Source organism: Coregonus clupeaformis, chromosome 12 (genome assembly GCF_020615455.1).
Source record: "Coregonus clupeaformis isolate EN_2021a chromosome 12, ASM2061545v1, whole genome shotgun sequence".
NCBI classification, from domain to species: Eukaryota; Metazoa; Chordata; class Actinopteri; order Salmoniformes; family Salmonidae; genus Coregonus; species Coregonus clupeaformis.
The window spans coordinates 46791970-46818251 of NC_059203.1; the positions used below are offsets into that span (position 1 = coordinate 46791970).

Here is a 26282-nt window from a genome sequence, read left to right on the forward strand (position 1 = left end):
CTAATTAGTGTTAGCAATCTAATGACCCACAACATGATGGGTGATGAAGTGAGAGCAGGAGCAGGGTTGTGCCGGGCTGGTGACAGCGGGTGATGATGTCAGAGCAGGCTGGAGGGCGGCGAGGTGAGGGTGGGTTGGCTCTTTAAGGTTCCGCAGGGCACCAGAACAGCCCAGTCTGGCTCTGCCACAGAACCAATTAGGCTGAGAGAAGCAGCTGTAGCCCTGCTGTCAGCAAGCTGAACTCAGGTTCAGACTTACCCCAAGATTGACGGCTAACACAGGTGGAGAGAGTGGGGGGGATAGAGAGAGAGAGAGAGAGAGAGAGAGAGAGAGAGAGAGAGAGAGAGAGAGAGAGAGAGAGAGAGAGAGAGAGACTGATTTCAAATTCTTGCCTGCTGCTAAGCTACCCTCAATGAATGCACTTTGGGCAGGCTGGCAGACAGGCTGGCAGGCAGACACTGCTCCTGTGTAGGTAAGATGAGAATAGCCTCTTGACTTTTCTCACCTCCTATTTTGAGAGGTTCTGTGGGTAGAGTCAAGCAATATGGATATGAGGATGTCATCACGGTGATCATGACTGATCAAACAGAGCATTGGGCAGCACAGTTCAGAAAGGTCCCACTGTGCTCATACAGTACCCTGAGGAGAGGAGAACATAGCAGAGAGACACTGTGCTGCCCAGACTGATGTGTAAGCCTGCCTACCATTCCAAAATAAGGGAAGCTCCTGTAGAGGATGCAGGGCTCGTCGCCATGGCAACAGGCAGCTGTCAGTCAAACAGGGGCAGCCTATACTATAGCTACTCTACTGTGTGTCTCCTACTGACAGGGAAGAAGAGGGCCTCATGGAGGGGCTCAGGTGACAGGACGGGCCTCATGGGGGGGAAATGGGTGCAGGTAAAGATAGTGGGTCAGGGCAACAGGTAGACAATTAGTCAACTTGACTGCTACAGGATGCTTCACTTAACATTGAACTGCTACAAACTTCTCACACAGATAATCAGCAGTCCATTCATGGCAGAAGGCTCCTGCTCATCCATCACCCGTACAGTTTTATATTGTTGAGCTGCAGAAAAACTGACTGCGGGCTAGCAATCATTCACTCCGGCTTACATACGATTGGGCTGAGGAGAAGGCGATGGCCTTTTGCTGAATTACATTCTCTTTAATCAATGACATCGCAGCGTCTCAGACAAATATCTCGGGGAGAATGGCGAGGGGACTCTATATCCCCCATGTAAGTGTGTGATGTGACTAAAGGATGAGCCAAATCCATCACTGTGTCAAGTCCCGGCGAACATCTAGCAAAACAAGAACAGAAAAGGAATGAGACGATTCAGGGGTAAGACAAACTGTAAAGATGAATTATCAAACGATCCAAGGCAAACCAGAGGATAAGAGCCGATTGTTTTATTACTTCTCCCTATAGCCAGATGGATTCTTTTTATAGAAATTTGCTCACATATTATACACAAAGAGTCCCTTCTGATGTAGAAAGGAGATCATTATGTTCAGGAAATAACTATTTAGAAAAGGCAATGGAAAGCATTGTGATTGAAACAAGCATTTTACATACATCTTGAAGATGGAGTGAGAAACAATACAATGCTTTAGCTCATGGCCATACTCCCCTATACAACAACAATGAAGATAGGCAGTGTGTTGCCAGATTGGACACAATATCCAGCAAGAATGTGCACTGTTGGGTACTTGGGTAGGCATGATATTGGGGCCTTGGTTTATGCGTTCAGTAATCCGTGAGCCGGTCCTAGTCACATTATGGCCATTTCTGCAGTGCTGATGCTGTCATAGCGGGGGTTGGGGCTAATGATTTTGAAAAGCTCACTTGAATCGAGAGCTTACAAAGACAGAGCCCATTACATTATTTATGCTCCGCTTTGAACGAGGTGACATTCAATTATTCAAACATCGACATTTGGGGACGATTCCGTTTTGTTGGACTTTTGTCTCTCCCAGGTCCTGCATAGAGTTAGTTATCTCATAGCTGCACTGTCAGTGCCTGTTGTAATTTATTTTATTTATTTATTTCACCTTTATTTAACCAGGTAAACCAGTTGAGAACAGGTTCTCATTTACAACTGCGACCTGGCCAAGATAAAGCAAAGCAGTGCAATAAAAACAACACAGAGTTACATATGGGGTAAAAAAAAACATAAAGTCAAAAATACAACAGAAAATATATATACAGTGTGTGCAAATGTAGCAAGTTATGGAGGTAAGGCAATAAATAGGCTATAGTGCAGAATAATTACAATAGTATTAACACTGGAATGCTAGATGTGCAAGAGATTATGTGCAAATAGAGATACTGGGGTGCAAAAGAGCAAAATAAATAACAATATAGGGATGAGGTAGTTGGGTGGGCTAATTTCAGATGGGCTGTGTACAGGTGCAATGATCGGTAAGGTGCTCTGACAACTGATGCTTAAAGTTATTGAGGGAGATAAGAGTCTCCAGCTTCAGAGATTTTTGCAATTCGTTCCAGTCATTGGCAGCAGAGAACTGGAAGGAATGGCGGCCAAAGGAGGTGTTGGCTTTGGGAATGACCAGTGAGATATACCTGCTGGAGCGCAGACTACGGGTGGGTGCTGCTATGGTGACCAATGAGCTAAGATAAGGCGGGGATTTGCCTAGCAGTGATTTATAGATGGCCTGGAGCCAGTGGGTTTGACGACGAACATGTAGTGAGGACCAGCCAACAAGAGCATACAGGTCACAGTGGTGGGTAGTGTATGGGGCTTTGGAGACAAAACGGATGGCACTGTGATAGACTACATCCAATTTGCTGAGTAGAGTGTTGGAGGCTATTTTGTAAATGACATCGCCGAAGTCAAGGATCGGTAGGATAGTCAGTTTTACGAGGGCATGTTTGGCAGCATGAGTGAAGGAGGCTTTGTTGCGAAATAGGAAGCCGATTCTAGATTTAACTTTGGATTGGAGATTCTTTATGTGAGTCTGGAAGTTGAGTTTACAGTCTAACCAGACACCTAGGTATTTGTAGTTGTCCACATACTCTAGGTCAGACCCGTCGAGAGTGGTGATTCTAGTCGGGTGGGCGGGTGCCAGCAGCGTTCGATTGAAAAGCATGCATTTAGTTTTACTAGTGTTTAAGAGCAGTTGGAGGCTACTGAAGGATTGTTGTATGGCATTGAAGCTCGTTTGGAGGTTTGTTAACACAGTGTCCAATGAAGGGCCAGATGTATACAAAATGGTGTCGTCTGCGTAGAGGTGGATCTGAGAGTCACCAGCAGCAAGAGCGACATCATTGATATACACGGAGAAAAGTGTCAGCCCAAGAATTGAACCCTGTGGCACCCCCATAGAGACTGCCATAGGTCCAGACAACAGGCCCTCCAATTTGACACACTGAACTCTATCTGAGAAGTAGTTGGTGAACCAGGCGAGGCAGTCATTTGAGAAACCAAGGCTATTTAGTCTGCCAATAAGAATGCGGTGGTTGACAGAGTCGAAAGCCTTGGCCAGGTCGATGAAGACGGCTGCACAGTACTGTCTATTATCAATCGCGGTTATAATATCGTTTATGACCTTGAGCGTGGCTGAAGTGCACCCGTGACCAGCTCGGAAACCGGATTGCATAGCGGAGAAGGTACGGTGGTATTCGAAATGGTCGGTGATCTGTTTGTTAACTTGGCTTTCAAATACTTTCGAAAGGCAGGGCAGGATGGATATAGGTCTGTAGCAGTTTGGATCTAGAGTGTCACCCCCTTTGAAGAGGGGGGATGACCGCGGCAGCTTTCCAATCTCTGGGGATCTCAGACATTATGAAAGAGAGGTTGAACAGACTAGTAATAGGGGTAGCGACAATTTCGGCGGCTAGTTTTAGAAAGAAAGGGTCCAGATTGTCTAGCCCAGCTGATTTGTAGGGGTCCAGATTTTGCAGCGCTTTCAAAACATCAGCTGTCTGAATTTGTGTGAAGGAGAAGCGGGGGGGCATGGGCAAGTTGCAGCAGAGGGTGCAGAGTTGGTGGCCGGGTTAGTGGTAGCCAGATGGAAAGCATGGCCAGCTGTAGCAAAATGCTTGTTGAAATTCTCGATTATTGTAGATTTATCGGTGGTGATAGTGTTACCTAGCCTCAGTGCAGTGGGCAGCTGGGAGGAAGTGCTCTTATTCTCCATGGACTTTACAGTGTCCCAAAACTTTTTGGAGTTAGTGCTACAGGATGCAAATTTCTGTTTGAAAAAGTTAGCCTTTGCTTTCCTGACTGCTTGTGTATATTGGTTCCTAACTTCCCTGAAAAGTTGCATATCGCGGGGGCTATTTGATGCTAATGCTGTACGCCACAGGATGTTTTTGTGCTGGTCAAGGGCAGTCAAGTCTGAGGAGAACCAGGGGCTATATCGGTTCTTAGTTCTGTATTTTTTGAATGGGGCATGTTTATTTAAGATTGAGAGGAAATTACTTTTAAGGAACAACCAGGCATCCTCTACTGACGGAATGAGATCTATATCCATCCAGGATACCTGGGCCAGGTCAATTAGGAAGGCATGCTCGCTAAAGTGTTTTAGGGAGCGTTTGACAGTGATGAGGGGTGGTCGTTTGACCGCGGGCCCGTTACGGACGCAGGCAATAAGATAGTGATCGCTGAGATCCTGGTTGAAGACAGCTGAGGTGTATTTAGAGGGTATGTTAGTCAGGATGATATCTATGAGGGTACCCATGTTTACGGATTTAGGGTTGTACCTGGTAGGTTCGTTGATAATTTGCGTGAGGTTGAGGGCATCTAGCTTGGATTGTAGGATGGCTGGGGTATTAAGCATATCCCAATTTAGGTCACCAAGCAGTACAAACTCTGAGGATAAATGGGGGGCAATCAATTCACATATGGTGTCCAGGGCACAGCTGGGGGCTGAGGGGGGTCTGTAGCAAGCGGCAACAGTGAGAGACTTATTTCTGGAAATGTGGATTTTTAGAAGTAGAAGCTCAAACTGTTTGGGCACAGACCTGGATAGTATGATAGAGCTCTGCAGGCTATCTCTACAGTAGATTGCAACTCCACCCCCTTTGGCAGTTCTATCTAGACGGAAAATGTTATAGTTGGGGATGGAAATTTCAGAATTTTTGGTGGCCTTCCTGAGCCAGGATTCAGACACTGCTAGAACATCAGGGTTGGCAGAGTGTGCTAACGCAGTGAATAACTCAAACTTAGGAAGTAGACTTCTGATATTTATGTGCAAGAAACCAAGACTTTTGCGATTACAGAAGTCATCAAATGATAGCGCCTGGGGAGTAGGAGTGATACTGAGGGCTGCAGGGCCTGGGTTAGCCTCTACATCACCAGAGGAACAGAGGAGGACTAGAATAAGGATACGGCTAAAGGCTTTAAGAACTGGTCTTCTAGTGCATTGGGTACATAGAATAAAGGGGGCAGATTTCCGGGTGTTATAGAAAAGATTCAGGGCATTATGTACAGACAAGGATATGGAAGGATATGAGTAAAGTGGAGGTAAACCTAAGCGTTGGGTAACAATGAAAGAGATAGCATCGCTGGAGGCATCAATTGAGTCGGTCTCCGCGTGTATAGGGGGAGGGGCAAAGGAGCTATCTAAGGCAGGTTTAGCTAGGCTGGGGGGTCTACAGTGATATAGTAAAATTAGAAATAACCGAAACAACAATAAACTAACCATGTTTGGGCTGAGGCTAAACATAAACAGGATGTAGTACCGTAAAAAGGAACAGTCCAGCAGACATCAGCTGTATAGCTGAGTTATCATAAGGTCCGGTGGTAAACTAGTGAGTAAGAGGCCACGGCTAGCGTGTGCTAGCGGGCCGGGGCTAGCAGATGGATGGAATCTTCGTGGTTAACGTCGTAACCACATCAGACGATTTCGTCGGCAGACCAGTCGTGTAGGATCGGCGGGGCTCCGTGTCAACACTAGGTGGTCCCGTCCGGTTGACAGAGAGGTAGATAGCCGGGAGATGGGCCTAGCTCAGGATGATTAGCCAGACCACAGCGTCCGTTTTGTTGTAGCTAGCTGATAGCGATGAATCCGGAGTTAAAGGTCCAGTGATTCAGTGATTCCGGCGGAAAAACTGATATGTTCTGGGTCGATAACGCGCTGTGCAGACTGGCCGAATATCCGGTGATTAATGTCCAGTGATTAAAATTAATCCGCGAGAAAAAATCCAATGTTCTGGGTGAAATACCGCTAGCTGAGGCTAATAGCAAGTAGCTAGTTAGCTGGCTAGCTAGTTTCAACTGGAGATTCTAGATTCTAGATAAAGGTAAGTCAATAATAGAATCCGTTCCACATTGAGTGAGGCGGGTTGCAGGAAAGTATATTTTGTAGAAGGATGAAAAGTCTGATATGGAAATATGTACGAAAAATACAGAAAAATAGGGTATTTACAGGCTATTTACAGACATACGATAAAAACACAACTGCACTACTACGCCAAGGGTTGGGCTGAGGTGTGACCCAGGTGTGGTGCAGGATATACAGTAGGCAGTGGGCAGAGATGGTGAAACAAGGATCTTTACTGGTGGTCCCGAAGCCAAAATTCGAAATAACGGACTTATCACGATAAAAGAAAGGCGGAGCAAATAAGTCTCCAAAAACCGTCTGACAGCCAAAATACGAAATACTACCTAAGACTGAAACAAATAACGAAACAGGGAGAACACTTCTCAAGTACCTGTACATAGATCTATGATCAGACACTGAGTAGTACTGCTGGACATAGAGAAACTAGCAGAGAAAACTGAGCAAGGGAACACAGGGAAGTGAGGGCATAAATCCTCAGGTGAACAGGTAGACACAGGTGACACCAATAGGATGATGATTATCCAGACTGTGAGTGAGGAGGTGACTAAGGTTGTCAGAGGATGACACCTAGTGGGTCGCTCCGGAACTGCGACCCCCTCCTGTAACACCTGTTCCCTGGGAGAAGCTATCCTCATAGCTGCCCTGTCAGTGCCCGTTCCCTGGGAGAAGCTATATCCTCAAAACACAAAGTGTCTAGAACAAATGCCCTAGGACTACATTAGATACCTGCAAACGTCATCATAATATTCCATAAAAAAAAGGATGGAGCAGAATTAAACTGATTTAACAGAGCACATTAACGCTCTCAAGTCCTCTCTTAGTTTGCTTGCAGGGAAATAGTCTAGCACAGTATCAGTTGAAATCAGTTTTTTATTAATGAAATTGGAGTGAATTAACTATAAATACTCTAGTCTAGTCTAAACAGCCCAAATATGAGTCATCATAATATGAATGCCCTCAATTGCTGTGAAAAAATTCCTGCCTCCTCACTGGATTTCAGTAGGCTCCTATAGCAGAGACTTGTTTTCCCTTTTGACTCTTGCCCTGGTTTTAAAGGAGGTGAATGATCAGGGGTCAGGGATTAGAGGTCAGGGGTCATACCTGTGCGTCCATGAGCAGGTGCCTCATCAGGGCCATGGACTTCTTCAAGGTATCTCTCTCTCCAGGCATTAAGGCCTCGTTTTCCCGGGACAGAGTGCTGGGCCTGGTCACCATGAAGTGGGCTATCTGGTCATTCAGACTGTTCAGAGACTGGACCGCTAGGAGAGAAGTAGCGAGAAAGAAAGGGGGACAGAGAGGTAAGGGAGTGAGAGAAGAAAAGGTTCAGGGTCATGCATATTTAATTTGACTCACACACACAAAGACACACACAACATTTACAACAATAAGACTGTCTGCCTTTCCATCCATTGCCATGGTGACCTGTCAGCTCAACTGATTTCCTTCACTCTGGCTTTGCATTCCCATCTACTCCCTCCCTGCCCTGGCTGATCTCACCCATTTGCATTCTGAGTGCTGAGCTATAAGCCCTCCCATCCCCATGGCCACAGCTACAGCACTGCACCCTCCACTGGTCTCATCTCAGCATTAATCCCTCTCTCTCACGTAGCCAAGGGGGGCATCATTAGAGTAAGTCCATTACCAGCACACAAATCTCACTCCAGCCCATTTGCTGCATTTGTTCATGCTGTAAGCTCCGGCGATCATGCAACCCTTTGTTTTTCAGCCACTAGAGTCGATGCAACAATATGTGCAGCACCTTGAAACTAACACACTATGTTTACTTCATAGAGACCTAACTGTGGAGGCTGTAAATGCTCCATTAACCTCTCTGGCCCAAGCCCCTGTGATGGGAGCATTAATGTGGCCGTGTACTGTATGATGGATAATGACTGTCTTCACTTCAATAGGCAGCTGTGCAAACCACACAGGCTATAGTAGCTGTCTAGGGGTGAGAGGAGGAGGTTGTGCTTGTCTAAGCAGCGAGGTCAGGTCAGCATATCAGACATGAGCGCAGATGACATTTGACCTTGTGGTGGGTGGCCACACTGAGGAGGTGAAGAGGAGGGTGACCTGCAGAGTAGGTTGAGAGGTCAGCGTAGGGAAGTGGAACCAAGGGACCCTGGTCACGTGTGACTCTGTCCCTGATGACAACCAAGGTCAGTCTATCAACACAATGATGAAATATTTATGTTCCCACCTTTCAGCATTTTATTGAACTGCAACAGCATCACACAGCCAGAGAGACATGTTTATGAGCACACAGCCCCGCAGGCAGGCAGCGGCACACATCAAATCAGAGGCAGGGAAAAATGTAATGTTTACGGCACCGGTTGACAAATGGATTCTAATTTGACATTCAACATTTACGAGGTGTACCTCTCTCTGGCTGAAAGACGGGCGGCGGGCAGACACGCTGCAGTGTAATAAAACGCTGCTGTTGAAAACAACATTCTGTCAGACGTGGAGAACAGACACACCTTCAGCTGTACTTTGAATTTCCATTCAATGCATTCTGTCAATGACAGAGAGAGAGAGAGCTCAGCTCAAAAAAGCAATTCAATAACAATCCAACTTCAATATGGCAAAATAGAGTGAAAGCACAGTTTGCTCAAATAGGTTTCCACTATTCACATAACATGATAAACAAGCTGTGGCTTACATACAAAACCATCTTAGAATAATACTCCACTTCTCTTCTTTACTTTTTGTTGTGTAACAACCTCTAGACTCATAAGGCAGGTGACTCCTTCCATGAATGTAGCTCCAGGGTACACAACTCCAGTCCTTGAGGGCCACAGGGTCTGTTGGTTTTCATTCTAGCCTATTGATAAATGACTGTTTACATCTGGGGAAACAGATATGTACACTCTCTGGGAAATCACTAACATGAATTGATCCATTAAGTTCCCGGTAGAAATGAAAACATGTGCAGCCCTCAAAGGACTGGAGAGGTGCTCTCCTGCACACGCTCCTAGCTTCACATGTGATCATATTCACACAGCAAGTGCAAAGCAGACAAGGAATTAGCATGGAAATGAACACACGCCCCCTTATTCTACAGAGAGTACAACAGTAGAGGAAATGTCAATGCTTGTTTTCAGATCAATGATTGAATACCTTGCCTAAGCATTCAAATCACTTGGAGAGCTGACCATGTGTGAACTCAAGCATTCGATAAGCATAACTGAGAGAAATGTTATCACTGCTCTTTCTCAGCAAGCGCTACATGACTTATTTCATTATAAATATAGGGAAATGTCTAGTCCCTTCACTATTTGCTCAAGCATAAATCTTTAAATCAATAGCATGTTGTCTTTCAGATAGCCCTCTGAACAAGGCCTCTGTGATCATTTATGTTCCTTGTATTATAACAAGGGTATTTTTATATTCAAATATAGACATTAAAGCTTTTTTTTACATAAATGTTCCTGAAGGATCCACTGGTTGGTCAATGAAATCGCCACAGCATCGTTGGGTTAGTGTTTGCCAGTCTAGTAGCTCTCCACAGATGAGGAGAGAGCGCATTACAGGGTTTGTAGAGCCACTCAAAGACACAATGGCAACAACAATGAACTGTAATGAGACCAGTCAACAGCAGAATCATAAAACTGTAAGAAAACAATTCACTCTTATTAATGTAATAGCTCTAGAGGGGCATTTTCGCACTGAATTTCTGTGTTTTGTGATGTTTGTTAAAATATCAATCTGCATAGTGTTTCCTGTGGGAACCAGATTTGTTTTGTTATGGTGTAATCGCTAAACTAACCAATTTAAAGGTAATGATTGGGGTTTTCACCCAATCATCCTTATCCAGCCCTGCAATATAGATGAATAAGAATGTTCTGCTGGTACAGAGAGAAATAAAGATGAGCGTTTCAATTCTTCAGCAGCTTTGGGGATCCCTCCCTGCCCTGGTGCTCTGGTACAGTTACTGAGGCAATTTGAATTAGTTCTAAGGACTTCCCTGCAAACAATAATGAGTCGTTAGGACGTCCCAGAGACGACACAAAACAGTTGCCTAAACTTGTCAGGACGTTGTGTCATGGTCCCCTGGAGGTTTTGACTAGTTCCCGGTTTGTGCAGAGGACGTTCTTGGGACGTTGCGTCATGGTCCCCTGGAGGTTTTGTCTTCTTTTTTAGGGGGCCTGTTTTGCATGTTATTTTGGCATTCATTCATGTTACATATCAGTTTGCAAACAACGTTTAAAAAATGTTGCTTGAGTTAATAAAGCCGCATACAAATATGGTGTCTTTCTTGAGTAAGGCAGCTCCAAAATGCAGGTGTTTCAGCCTAGCTCAGGGACAAAAGTCCCTCAGAGAACATTCCCTAAACGTCATGTTTTGATGATCCTAGAACGTTCTCAGAACGTCAGTGGGATAACGTGGCGCTGAAACTCTTAAGGGCCCTAATGGGAACATCGCTGAATGTCCTCAGGACGCCCTCTGTTTGCTGGGAAGAACTAGTACATTTTACATTTACATTTTAGTCATTTAGCAGACGCTCTTATCCAGAGCGACTTACAGTTAGTGAATACATATTTTTATTTTATTTTTTTATACTGGCCCCCCGTGGGAATCGAACCCACAACCCTGGCGTTGCAAACGCCATGCTCTATCAACTGAGCTACATCCCTGCCGGCCATTCCCTCCCCTACCCTGGACGACGCTGGGCCAATTGTGCGCCGCCCATGAGTCTCCCGGTCGCGGCCGGCTGCGACAGAGCCTGGATTCGAACCAGGATCTCTAGTGGCACAGTTAGCACTGCGATGCAGTGCCTTAGACCACTGCGCCACTCAGGAGACAAATGTATAATGAAAGTCCTGAGAACGTCCTAAAAAGGTCCTGACATGGTCCTAAGTGACATCCTGGGAACTTACAGGGAACTAGACAAAGGTCCCCCAGAGAACATTCCTTTGGGACAATAAAGCGACATCCTAAGGACTAGTAAAATCAACGTCCTGAAAATGTCCTAAAAAGGTCCTGACATGGTCCTCTATGACATCCTGGGAACTTACAGGGAACTAGACAAAGGTCCCCCAGAGAACGTTCCCTTGGAACCATCACGCAACGTTCTTAGAACATTCTCAGAACATGAGATGGATAACATCACACCAAAACCCTTAAAGGACCTAATGGGAACATTGCTGAATGTCCTCAGGACGTCTCCTGTTTGCTGGGTTCACACTTCAAACCTCAGGCCCAGGGCTGCATCAATGGATGAGAGGTCTCCAAGGTTCTGAAACCACCAAGAGAACGCCACTCGTCTGCGTCTCAATTGCACTGACGCCATGAAAGCACCCAACACAATCATGTTGGAGAACAAAGCCTGGATTGAATCTAAACTAAAGACTACACAGTAACATGATCTGCTACTTTCAGAAAGAGGGGAGATTGAGACTCATTTTGAGGCTTTGGAAAGCTTGCAACTGTAATGTTAATTGTAAAGCTGCTCAAACAGGCATTTGGACAGATCCATTATAGTTCAGAGGTTTGTTTTGCATAAAATAACCCAATCCCGCTCGGTATCTGACAGCGTCCACACAGGCCTGTAATTTTATTGTTTGCCACATTGTTCTGCATCAGTATCCATGGGAGGGTGCAAATCATCCCCTGACTGTCTACGCATCTAAATTCTCCAGAGAAATTGGACACTTTTCTCAAAGCCATGCTCCAAACAATAGATCTCATTGAGAGCTAAAGTGTCCCAGAGATAGAAAGAATAAAATGGACTTTGTAGACCTGTCAAAGAATAACTGCATTTATTCTGCAAAAGTAAATCCGGCCTGCAATAGAGATAGCTGCCAAAGGCCCACTATGCATGGACCACAGTGCTGGCTCTAAAATCTTTTCCTTTCTGAGGATAGAATGACAAATACTTCACCTTGGTAAGCCTCATTCCATGGTCCCCCAGTTCCTCAGAAAGCAACTGATCCTGTCACTCTCAACATTGACGTGTGACTGTGTGAAGAAGATGATGCTTAGCAGATGGAGATGTGTGTGTGAAGCTTAGATTTGTAGGCGGAGAGGGATATAAAACACAGCACTGACTTGGATTCAGGAGATTGATCTAAAAAAGGAAACAAACAAGGTTCTGGAATTCTGTGCGTCATTGTTTGTGTTCCTCAGAATCAAGAATCTGAGAATCCACAGCCCTCAGTCTATCCAAAACAAACACCCAGACTGGCATACACACAGACAGGCAGACAGACAGACAGGCAGGCAGACATGGCTTGGGTTCCCCTGCTTCGCTCTGCTCCATGCCTACCAGCTTGCAGAGATCCCTTGGGTCCTTATCAGATGTGTGGTCTCTATGGCGCAACAGTCTTGTTTTGGTTTGTGTAGAACAAAACCTTCTGTTCTAATCAGGAGCTCAACACAACACTTACACTTCAATCTGTTGCCAAGTGACAAATGGGAAACACTCACATACTCTATACACACCACAATATACTAAAACACACGCCACTGACAATCGCACATTAACAAATCATATTAATAAATCATAGCATACATGTACTATCGACACATCCTTTACTAATGAGGAATGCTTTTTAAAGACACACTGTAAGTGTTCGTTGTAATGTTAAGGAACAGCACTAGCAGCATTAGCCTAGCGTTGACAGCCCAGCCCAGGCTTTAGTGGAGCTGACTTCAAGGTGCAAAGACGTGCTTGTATTCAGCTGAAATCTGGTCATTACAGGAGTTTACATAGAAAACTCTTGATTGAGCTATACATGTACTTCTGGTTATGTTTTTATGATATAGTCTGCTTATAAACCCAGTCAACTATTTATGAGATATTAGCATTTGTTCATGTATTACTTAACATCAGTGACTACATGTGTATAAACCATTTATTACCTTAAGAACCTTACATTGCAATTATATTGTATATAAATGATGAACAACCTTATTTCAGTAAAATAGGAGCTTACCCGTGCATGTAGAGAGCAGTTTGGTCTTACTGCACCACAATGGGTTTGGTACCTAGTCTGGATAACCACTCTTCCCAATGGAAAAAGGGAAATGTTGTTCTGTTGAAATGCAAACAGTACCATAGGGAATAATGAATAAACTTCTCATCAACCTAAAAGCTGGGTTTAGCAAGCATACCATTACCAATCAAGGTCTTGATGATGTTCTCTACTTTTTGTCTGAGACAACACAATTTGCAAGACTTATGTCTCCAACTTTAAATTGAATTGCTTTGGATTATATTTTTTTCGTCGAACATCTCATTTCAAAATCATGGGCATTATTATGGAGTTGGTCCCCCCCTTGCTGCTATAACAGCCTCCACCCTTCTGGGAAGGCTTTCCACTAGATGTTGGAACATTGCTGAGGGGACTTGCTTCCATTCAGCCACAAGAGCATTAGTGAGGTTGGGTACTGATGTTGGGCGATTAGGCCTGATTCGCAGTAGGCGTTCCATTTAATCCCAAAGGTGTTCTATGGGGTTGAGGTCAGGGCTCTGTGCAGGCCAGTCAAGTTCTTCCACAATGATCTTGACAAACCATTTTTGTATGGACCTCGCGTCGTGCATGGGGGCATTGTTATGCTGAAACAGGAAAGGGCCTTCCCCAAACTGTTGCCACAAAGTTGGAAGCACAGAATCGTCTATAATGTCATTGTATGCTGTAGCGTTAAGATAAGGAGCCTAGCCCAAACCATGAAAACAACCCCAGACCATTATTCTTCCTCCACCAAACTTTACAGTTGGCACTATGCAACTGGGGCAGGTAGCGTTCTCCTGGCATCTGCCAAACCCAGATTCATCCTTCGAACTGCCAGATGGTGAAGTGTGATTAATCACTCCAGAGAACAAGTTTCCACTGCTCCAGAGTCCAATGGTGGCGAGCTTTACACCACTCCAGCTGACGCTTGGCATGGTGATCTTAGGTTTGTGTGCAGCTGCTCAGCCTCGGAAACCCATTTCATGAAGCTCCCGACGAACAGTTCTTGTGTTGACGTTGCTTCCAGAGGCAGTTTGGAACTTGGTAGTGAATGTTGCAACCGAGGACAGGCGATTTTTAAGCGCAAAGCGCTTCAGCACTCGGTGTTCCCGTTCTGTGAGCTTGTGTGGCCTACCACTTCACGGCTGAGCTGTAGTTGCTCCTAGACATTGCCACTTCACAATAACAGCACATACAGTTGACCGGGGCAGCTCTAGCAGGGCAGAAATTTGACAAACTGACTTGAAAGGTGGCATCCTATGACGGTGCCACGTTGAAAGTCACTGAGCTCTTCAGTAAGGCCATTCTACTGCCAATGTTTGTCTATGGAGATGGCATGGCTGTGTGCTCTATTTTATACACCTGTCAGCAACGGGTGTGGCTGAAATAGCCGAATCCACTAATTTGAAGGGGTGTCCACATACTTTTGTATATATAGTGAATCTCAAAAACATGTCTCATTTGAAATTTCACTGTAAAAGGCTGATAATCTTCTTTTCGTATATATATTGTTTTCACTGAGCCATACAGCTGTGTCTATTCAATTCCAATCCATTGACCACGTTCTGCATTCTATCAAAATGTTTGTTACCAAGGGAGGGGAAAACAAGAATTTCATTTGCATATTTTAAGTTGTTCTATTTTACTTCTTGATGTACTCCCGACTCAAATGGCAATGCAATCTATCCTCTTCAAGTCTACCCTATATTCCCAAAATACATAACAGTATAAATCGAATGTGATTAAATGTGTGTGAAAATGAAATGTATCAAAGAATTTCAAGTTCAGCAAATAAATACTAAAGTAGGTCCTTTAGTTTCCCTTGTGGGGGTCCCACTAATTATACTGATAGTTATTCATCCCTTTCAGAGCTCACCCACGATAAGCCAACAAAGACAGCCGCCCACTCATACTCTCAACAATGAGAGATGATGAAAAAAAAAAAAAACGTTTTATCCCTCCTTCAAGAAACTCCAAAGTATTTCAACAGGCACAGTATTCAAAATTCAAATGAAGGCGCGAGAAAAAAAAATCCCCTTACATTTCTAATGAAACTTTTACAGCATATCTCAGTGCTGGTTGCTATGGTGACAGTAGAAGTAGAACCTACATCCTCCCTATGCACTCCTGGGTCTTGATGCCAGCAGGAGCAGGCAGCACTGGCACTGGCACTGCAACACTTCTTAATCCTTATACTATCACAATATAACTAAAGCCATAGTATTAACACACGCCTAGAGAATCCCACCAATCCAGTCTGTTTCTCTTGAAAAGCAGTAGCAGTTCAGTGTTCGACGTCCAAAGCAAAGGGTTAAAACCCATGTCACACCTTGTAGAAGTCATCAGCTATACTCAGCCCTCATAACAATAAAATGCTTGAATCATGCTAGGGTGCGTTCCGGTGAGGACCCAACATTACATTATTCTTGTTAGGCCTACTGCTGCTAGGTAGCTCTCTCTCTGCTCTCCCCCTCCCCTCTGTCTGTCCTTGATTGCAGGAGTGAAGTCTGGTGTGCGGGAGTCAGGGTTCCAGCTGCAGCTCATTCACCATAATCACCTCAGCCTTTAAGACCCGGTCAAACTTTCCACTCATCGTCAGATCATAGTCAAGACAACCATGTTAGTCTCGCTGCCGACTCAACCTGTCTGTTTTCGCTCTTGTGTTTTTTGGACTGTTTATTTACTTTTTCTCCTGTGCCACAGATATTTGGAACCTGACTCCTGCCTCCGCTTCACTCCTGCCACCACCATCCTGCTCTCCACTATCGGGCCTCTCCTTTGGACTCACCACGGACACTAGGACATTACGGTACCACACCTGCCCTGACCTGGATCTGTACCCTCCCTGTAACCTGGACTTGCTCTTCCCCATTTATTGGAAACCTGGACTATTGAACATTATAATAAACCTGTTAAAACTTCTCTGGCTTGGTGTACTTGTCTGCATTTGGGTTCTATCCAGTTAAATCATAACAGTATGATCTGACCAACATGAACCCAGCAGACAGTAGCTCGGATACCACCCCAGAGTGCACTCAAATTTGGACTGCCATAGCCAATCAGGGCATTCTACTTGGCCAACATGATACCCTGTTTAAGACGATTGCTGAGGACAGTCAGGTGCTGCTTAATCAGGTTCAATTACTCTTCTCCCCGCATTCTGCTCCAGGCATCCCTCCAGTGGCAGTCCCAGAATTTCTCTGTTAGTGCGCTGATTGACTCTGGTGCCGACGAAAGCTTTTTGGATAGAGAGTGGGCTCAACAAATGGATTTGGAGACTGTTCCTATGGACTGTCCGCTGCAGGCTAAGGGTCTAAATGGACAATTGTTGACCCGCATTACCCATCAGACTGTTCCTGTTTGTCTTAGAGTGTCGGGGAAATCATCAGGAGAACATTCAATTCCATATTATCGACTGCCCACAGACTCCCCTGGTCCTTGGTATCCCCTGGCTCATAAAACACAATCCACACATTGATTGGGTGACAGGTAGCATTGTTTCATGGAGCACATTTTGTCATGTGAATTGTTTGTGTTCTGCTCAGACTCCTGCCAGTACTGTGCCTCAACCTCCACTGGAGTCCATGGATCTTTCTGCTGTTCCTGACGTGTATCATGACCTGGCATCCGTTTTCTGCAAACACAGAGCTACTTCTCTTCCTCCTCACCGGCCTTACGACTGCGCCATTGACCTCCAGCCAGGAGCCCCGCTCCCCAGCAGTCGCCTGTACAATCTCTCCCGGCCGGAGACGGAGGCTATGGAGAACTACATTCGGGACTCCTTGGCGGCAGGTATTATGCGTCCTTCCTCGTCACCTGTAGGAGCGGGATTCTTTTTTGTTGCTAAGAAGGATAAGACCCTCAGACCCTGTATTGATTACCGTGGACTTAACAACATCACCATTAAGAACAAGTATTCTCTGCCTTTGATTAATTCTGCTTTTCCCCTCCTTCATGGTGCTACCATCTTTACGAAACTGGATCTACGAAATGCGTATCACCTGGTGCGCATTCGTAAGGGTGATGAATGGAAGACTGCCTTCAACACACCCTTGGGACATTTTGAGTATCGGGTTATGCCTTTTGGGTTGTCTAATGCCCCTGCTGTTTTTCAGGCACTAGTCAATGATGTCCTTCGGGACATGTTGAATCGGTTTGTTTTTGTCTATCTGGATGATATCTTGATTTTCTCAGAGTCCTCCCAGGAACATGAACTGCATGTGCGCCAGGTGTTGCAAAGGTTGTTGGAGAACAAACTGTTTGTGAAGATGGAGAAATGTGAATTTCATGTGTCTGAGACCTCTTTTTTGGGTTACATCATAGCTCAGGGGGAGCTGCGGATGGACCCAGCTAAGATCTCTGCTGTCACGGACTGGCCAGCTCCCTCTACCCGCAAAACAACTTCAACGATTCCTGGGGTTTGCGAACTTCTATAGGAGGTTCATCAAGGACTACAGCCGCATTGCGGCGCCACTCACCGCTCTCACCTCCATCTCACGACCGTTCGCTTGGAATGAAGGGGCCGAATCAGCGTTCGAAGAACTGAAACATCGCTCGCCTCGGCTCCCATTCTGATGCAGCCGGACCCCGACCGCCAGTTTGTCGTGGAGGTGGATGCATCCGACACTGGGGTAGGTGCAGTGTTGTCACAACGTTCTCCTGAAGATAACAAACTGCATCCCTGTGCTTTTCTCTCAAGGAAACTTTCTCAGGCAGAGAGGAATTATGATGTTGGAAATCGTGAACTGCTCGCCGTTAAGCTGGCTCTCGAGGAGTGGCGACATTGGTTGGAGGGGGCGGAACAACCCTTCATCGTTTGGACGGATCATAAGAATCTGGCTTACCTCCAGTCAGCGAAGCAGCTCAACCCCCGTCAAGCCAGGTGGGCACTATTTTTGGGAGATTCAATTTTTCTCTGTCTTACCGTCCTGGGTCACGCAACGTCAAGCCTGACGCCCTGTCTCGTGTTCATTCGGCTGTTGATACTGGTAGTAACCCTGAACCCATTTTGCCTCCTACCTGCAGTATTGCAGTCATCACATGTGACATCGAGGGGGATTGTTAGACAGGCTCAACATCATCAAGCTGACCCTGGGAGGGGTCCTCCTAACCGGATGTTTGTCCCTGATTCTGCTCGCTCCCAGGTACTTCAGTGGGCTCACTCGTCTCCCCTTACCTGTCACCCTGGAGTTTCGCGGACCCTTGACTTTGTGCGACGGAAGTTCTGGTGGGCCACGATGGAGGCGGACACTCGAGCCTTCATTGCTGCTTGTACGGTATGTGCACGAAGTAAAAACTCCACCCAGGCCAGCGCTGGTCATCTACGACCTCTACCTATACCCAGCCGGCCCTGGTCGCATATCGCTATGGATTTTGTCACTGGACTTCCCCCCTCGTCTGGTAAGACTGTCATTCTTACGGTGATTGATCGTTTTTCTAAGTTCGCTCATTTTTTGGCCCTACCTAAACTGCCCACTGCCAGAGAGACGGCTGATATTTTGGTTGAACATGTGTTCCGCTCTCATGGTCTACCCACGGATATTGTCTCTGACGGGGTCCCCAGTTTGTCTCCCAGGTGTGGAAAGCTTTCTGTAAAGCTTTGGGCATTACATCCAGCCTGTCCTCTGGATATCACCCCCAGACCAACGGGCAAGCCGAGAGAGCGAACCAGGAGATGGAGACCGCACTTCGCTGTGTCACTGGGTCTAACCCTGGGTCATGGAGCTCCATGCTCCCCTGGGTGGAATATGCTCATAACACCTTGACTAACGCTTCCTCTGGTTTGTCTCCTTTTCTGTGTGCTCTGGGTTATCAACCTCCCCTGTTCCCTTCCCAAGAGAGGGAACTTGCGGTACCCTCGGTGCAGTCCCACATGCGCCGCTGCTGCAAGGTCTGGAGGAAGGCCAGGGTAGCTCTGTCCCGAGCTTCGGCGTACATGCAGAGGCAAGCCAACCGTCACCGGTCCCAGGCTCCCGGTTACTCTCCTGGTCAAGAGGTATGGCTGAAGTCACGGGACCTTCCATTGAAGGTGGAGTCGAAGAAGATGGCGCCTCGTTTTATAGGACCGTTCAAGATACTGTCTATTGTTAACCCCTGCGCGGTTAAGCTACAGCTTCCTGCCTCCCTACGGGTTCATTCCACCTTTCATGTTTCCCAGATTAAGCCTGTGTCGGTTAGCCCTTTGTGCCCGCCCTCTCGTCCCCCTCCTCCGCCCAAGATCGTGGGTGGGGGTCCGGTCTACACTGTCCGGCGACTTCTGGATGTTCGCCGCCGGGGTCGTGGTTTCCAGTACCTGGTGGATTGGGAGGGTTATGGTCCTGAGGAACGTTCCTGGGTGCCCAGGAGCTTCATTGTGGATCCTGCTCTGGTTCGTGAGTTTCATAGGTTACATCCTGATAAACCCTGTCGCCGCCAGGTGGCGTCCGTAGAGGGGGGGTACTGTTAGGCCTACTGCTGCTAGGTAGCTCTCTCTCTGCTCTCCCCTCCCCTCTGTCTGTCCTTGATTGCAGGAGTGAAGTCTGGTGTGCGGGAGTCAGGGTTCCAGCTGCAGCTCATTCACCATAATCACCTCAGCCTTTAAGACCCGGTCAAACTTTCCACTCATCGTCAGATCATAGTCAAGACAACCATGTTAGTCTCGCTGCCGACTCAACCTGTCTGTTTTCGCTCTTGTGTTTTTTTGGACTGTTTATTTACTTTTTCTCCTGTGCCACAGATATTTGGAACCTGACTCCTGCCTCCGCTTCACTCCTGCCACCACCATCCTGCTCTCCACTATCGGGCCTCTCCTTTGGACTCACCACGGACACTAGGACATTACGGTACCACACCTGCCCTGACCTGGATCTGTACCCTCCCTGTAACCTGGACTTGCTCTTCCCCATTTATTGGAAACCTGGACTATTGAACATTATAATAAACCTGTTAAAACTTCTCTGGCTTGGTGTACTTGTCTGCATTTGGGTTCTATCCAGTTAAATCATAACAATTCTAGCACAAGTCATCAACATAAGGGCATTTTGTCTTTTTTTCAAATCAAATCATGCGCCTTGATTTGTCATGAGTTGTCTACATTTGTTTTAAGTATGATCAAATTCTACATGGTAAGCATATTGAATTGTTAAACAAATCCTGGGTGATTTCAGAGTGCATACCAGTGTGGCTGTCACGATGATCAAGCAACATTTCCTTCTGTAAATGTCAGCCAATGGCCCCCAGACCCTAAATTCCAGAAATAAGAGTTTGACCTATCAGGCTTGACCTCTCCATCTGTCAGATTTAACCTTAAAAGGTCAACAGACAGTTGGCTCTGGTTAGCTTTGTGGGTTCATCACTATGTTTTGTTGTTACTGACCTGTTGTTCCAGCAGGTAGCAGGTAAACCTGGGGGAAGGTGAGCTGAGCCCATAAATAGCTCTCCTTTGGGGAACTCTCCCTACCCTGTTTGACAACAGTGTGTGCACTGCATCATTTATTTCAGCATGCACTCCTATGTGCAGGGATTCCACCTGACTTTTACAAATCAACACTGCCACCATCTGGTAGTTCTGTGGCATGGTAGGCTACTGTATGAGCCTGGGCATGGTGTAAATCATCAAGTCTGGTCTATTTTCAAGGGCTTGTTGATCAAATAGTAGATCAAAGCCTACTATAAAATCTATTCAATTTAAACCAGACTGACAGATGCACTCACCACATCAACTATCACATGCATTACAAATCAAGATGTCAGATCCACCTCAATATCATCCACACAATCACTCAGGCAATCGAGCCAGCAAAACCAAAGTCTCCAGACGTGGCGTTATCACAGAGAGTCAGCAAGGGGTCTCCTAAGTTTGTGATTAGAGAAAGCCGTAATGTGCCGTAGGACCGAGCTGTACAGAACAGTATGCTGAGTGGAAAAGAGGCAGGAGCAGAGCAGCTCGAGGCAGCCTGGAGGAGAGTGCCCTCCACAGGCCAATCATGTCTTTGATCAGTGTGCCACCTAGTGAGACAACCCAGTGAACAGCACTAGGAGCTGCTCGAATTCCCTGCTTTCAGTCTGAGCTTCAGATGGAGCAGCACATTAAAGCTCTTTGATAATATGCCAAAGGCCTGGCTGCATGCTCCACGCTGCCTGGCTGGAAGAGATTTTAGTATTATTACACTCACATTAGCGTGCATCCTCTCATGCCCAGAAAGCCCACAGACTAATTTAAATTCATGACAAATGAGTGCGGTGAGGAGAGGCTATCATCGAGAAGACATGTAATGGTGCATGTAATGAGAGGGAAGTGAGGGGAGCATCTGGTCTGGTTGTACAAGAGGTCAGGTGTTAGGGAAGGCCGGCTTAATGATCTTGATCGATCCTCAGCCGAAGGTCAGCTAACATCCCCATCCTTATGCTGCCTGCCCACAACACCGAGCCTACCAACCCAGAAGCATAACGGATTCTCGGTTACAACAGTCGGTTTTATTGTACTATATATGAAAGACAAAACATGAAGAAGAAATGTCTGAAGGATGGGAATGACACATGCCGAAGGAAAGAGAAGAAAATAGATATCTGTGCACTTCTTCCAGCTGAGAAGAAAGCGTATGAGGATAAGGCTCTTCTCTTTGAGGAGTCAGGGTAAATCGAGCTTGTTAGAGGGGACACATAGGAACTCAGCCACTACACAGACACCACTGTTGTCATCAGGCACAGGCACATCAAATCCAGTGGCTGAATTAGGGTCCTTTGGAGAGACAGGACTATGGGGAGAATCTGTGACAAGCCTGCTGCCAATTAGGCCTGTTTGTGTCTCAGACCCTGTGTCTTCTGTGTGTTTGTCATTCAGGGAAAGAAAGTATGGTAGAGGCAGATCTGTTCCTAACTGTGCAGCAGGAAGGAACACTGTCTGATAGCTAGCAACTCTTCGCAACCTAAAATAAGGCTATTGAGAAAACATCTTAGATCTCAGAATTACTCAAATAGTGCACATTTGGACTCAATATTCTTATTTCACACCCACTTTGAAGCTCAAAATCCAATTTCGTAACAGCACCATGAAAGTTGATTATATGTAATTCAACGGTGGAAAGGTGTTAGCAAAAACTTGGTTATACTGTTTTTATTATATAAGGCTACCAGGTTTACATGAGGACATACTGTCGTAAACAGCCCCAGAAATTCAAAGGCAACTCAAACCAAAGCATACTGAGCTTGACAGTGCCGAAGAAAAGTTAAAGGGCACTCACATCCTTCAAGTGCTCCACACGCACACACAGACAGTTCCATATTCACATGTCTGCTAACCGTGAGATCAGGAGAGCGGTGGAGAGAGGAATGCAGCTTAATGATGTTGACAGTATCTCTCCTAGTGAGTGCCTACTGAAGAGCCTATTACTGATTGGATCAGGCAGGTTACTGTCTGAACAGCACAGATAGGGTCTTGATCCTGTGGTCTTGATCTCCAGACCACTGCAGACCATGTAAATGCAGTTTTGGTCTGGGTCTGGTCCTCGGTGCCATATGTCTGGGTCTAGGTCTAATATTTTTTGTGTGGCTTTCAGATAGTTATTTTTGGCCAACCGTGAGAGTAAATTTAATTCCAGTTAATCTGTTCTGTTGTATTCATCTGTTCCGTTGTACATATTATCACATGACCTGTGACAAACACTGACACTTTTGTAGCTTTAATGAGGCTTACACAAGTGTATAAATTCCACAAGAGCCTATCCATATCCCAATGTTGGGATAGTTACCACTTTGTTACAATATCTAAATAATATTGTATTAATTTTATATTAAAATATGTAATGTGCAAAAATATTAAAGGAACATTTACATTTGCAGTGTACGAACGTAACATGATGAACAGGAATTACATTTACTCTCACGGGTGGCCAACAATAACTACCTGAAAGCCACACCCCTAATAGGCTACTCCTCCTGAAAATAACCTACGGATGACCTTAAAAAAGACCCGGCTGCTGGGTCAACCCAACATGAAATGTTATAAAAACCCAACTGATGGGTAAATGTACCCATGTTTGGGTCATCCAAACAACCCAACATGTTGGGTTATTCAAGCAACCCAACTGGCTGGGTTAGAATATATTTACCCAGCACTGGATTACAAAATAACCCAAATTGGGTTGTTTTTAACCCAGCATTTTTTTGAGTGTATTCACCTTTTAATTTCAGTAGACAGCAGAACTAGGGTAGTGAGATTAGGATGGCCATTCATGGAGGGCAATTTCCAACCTCCTCCTTTTCAACTCCACAACAATTCAGCTACTACAATTAAAGTATAGCACTGTCACGGCTGTCATTTTATAAACCGTTACTGGTAACACTTTACTTGACACCCAGCATCATAATACGTTATGACACGGTCATAACCATTTCATAATATGTTGTAACAGCTGACATAACTTGTCATAACCTGTAATAATATGGACAAAACACTGTCATAACACATATTTAGACCAATTGTGACATATATTACATTTTTTATGGCTGGTTATGACACCGACATAAGAGTGTCAAAACCCACAAAACATACCATACAAAGCCAAACATTCCATTACACCATAGCCTACTTGTCAACAGTATGTTTGTTATAAATCATTTTCAGAAATTGACCATATTAAATTATCATTGTAATTGCGAACAAATTGACGTCAGACATGCACCTACCACAATGCTCTGTTGCTGATGACTGGGATGAATGCAGGAGCAGATTTCAGGAGCAGGACAAGACACCATCATTTTGACTGATGACTGACATAAGGGCATGTACATGATAGGCCTATCTGGCTTATATAATTATGATGGTCATAATGCTTCTTGACAGTGTCATAAAGTGCATTTGTCAGGATGTCAGTGTGATGCGGTAGGATGAAGTCAGGCGCAGGACACAGAGCTAATCGAAAACGTACTTTACTCGTAGGTAACGTAAATAACATAACCTCCACGCAGGGAGGAAACAAACCCGCTCATCAGACGACAACCAAACATGAACAAACACGCACAACATACAGTGGGAGCCAGAGGGTTAAATAGGGAAGTAATCAATACCTAATGGGAACCAGGTGTGAACAATAAAGACAAGACAAGTAGAACACAGAAACATAGATCGGTAGCAGCTAGTACTCCGGTGACGACGAACGCCGAAGCCTGCCCGAGCAAGGAGGAGGAGCAGCCTCGGCTGAATCCGTGACAGTACCCCGCCCTTGACACGCGTCTCCAGCCGTGCGCCGACACCGGCCTCGGGGACGGCCAGGTGGACGCGGCGCAGGGCGAGTCGGATGACGACGGTGGAAATCCCTCAACATGGAGGGATCGAGGATGTCACTCCTAGGGACCCAGCACCGTTCCTCCGGACCGTAACCCTCCCACTCCACAAGATACTGCAGGCCCCCCACCCGACGCCTCAAATCCAGGATGGAACGGACCGAGTACGCCGGTGCCCCCTCGATGTCCAGTGGGGGCGGAGGAACCTCCCATACCTCAGACTCCTAGAGTGGACCAGCTACCACCGGCCTGAGGAGAGACACATGGAATGAGGAGTTAATACGGTAATTCAGAGGAAGCTGTATCCTATAACAAACCTTTTTCAATCTCCTCAGGACTTTAAATGGCCCCACAAACCGCCGACCCAGCTTCCGGCAGGGCAGGCGAAGGGGCAGGTTTCGGGTCGAGAGCCAGACCCGGTCCCCCGGTGCATACACCGGGGCCTCACTGCGGTGGCGGTCGGCGCTCGCCTGATGGCCCGCTGCAGGCGTACATGGGCAGCGTTCCAGGTCTCTTCCGAGCGCCGAAACCACTCATCCACCGCAGGAGCCTCAATCTGGCTCTGATGCCAAGGTGCCAGGACCGGCTGATAACCTAACACACACTGAAAGGCAGAAAGGTTAGTGGATGAGTGGCGGAGTGAGTTTTGGGCCATCTCTGCCCAGGGGATAAAACCAGACCACTCCCCCGGCCGGTCCTGGCAATAGGACCGCAGAAACCTACCCACATCCTGGTTAACTCTCTCCACCTGCCCATTACTCTCTGGGTGAAAACCTGAGGTCAGGCTGATCGAGACCCCCAGACGTTCCATGAACGCCCTCCAGACCCTTGAGGTGAACTGGGGACACCGATCCAATACAATATCCTCAGGCACCCCGTAGTGCCGGAAGACGTGTGTAAATAGGGCCTCAGCAGTTTGTAGGGCCGTAGGGAGACCTGGCATAGGAATGAGACGGCAGGACTTAGAAGACCGATCAACAACGACCAGGATCGTGGTGTTCCCTTGTGAGGGGGGAAGGTCCGTAACAAAATCCACCGATAGATGGGACCACGGCCGTTGTGGAACGGGTAGGGGTTGTAATTTTCCTCTGGGCAGGTGTCTAGGTGCCTTACACTGGGCACACACCGAGCAGGAGGAAACGTAAACCCTCACGTCCTTAGCTAAAGTGGGACACCAGTACTTCCCACTAAGACAGTGCACTGTCAGACCGATGCCAGGATGACCAGAGGAGGGTGACGTGTGAGCCCAATAGATCAATCGATCGCGAACCTCGAGCGGCACGTACATACGACCCTCTGGACACTGGGGGGGAGTGGGCTCGGTACGTAACGCCCACTCGATGTCCGCGTCAACCTCCCACACCACCGGTGCCACCAGACACGATGCCGGAAGTATGGGAGTGGGCTCAATGGACCTCTCCTCTGTGTCATACAGTCGGGACAGGGTGTCTGCCTTAGCGTTCTGGGAACCTGGTCCGTAAGTAAGAGTAAACACAAAACGAGTGAAGAACATGGTCCACCTCGCCTGGCGAGGGTTCAATCTCCTCGCTGCCCGGATGTACTCCAGATTGCGATGGTCAGTCAAAATGAGGAAAGGGTGTTTAGCCCCCTCAAGCCAATGCCTCCACACTTTCAGAGCCTTAACCACAACTAACAGCTCCCGGTCCCCCACATCATAGTTGCGCTACGCTGGACTGAGCTTCTTAGAAAAGAATGCACAGGGGCGGAGCTTTGGTGGCGTACCCGAGCGCTGAGACAT

At 46.5% G+C, this 26282-nt stretch overlaps 1 protein-coding gene across 4 annotated transcripts in view; it reads right to left on the reverse strand.

Moving 5' to 3' along the window:
• The window catches only part of kaznb (kazrin, periplakin interacting protein b), a 172048-nt gene that overhangs the window by 125337 nt on the left and 20429 nt on the right, over nucleotides 1-26282 (reverse strand). For all 4 annotated transcript variants that reach the window (XM_041892793.2, XM_041892792.2, XM_041892800.2 and 1 more), the window contains exon 2: nucleotides 7407-7564. In XM_041892793.2, the coding sequence (XP_041748727.1) occupies nucleotides 7407-7564 (158 nt within the window). The remainder of the gene's footprint in view (nucleotides 1-7406; nucleotides 7565-26282) is intronic.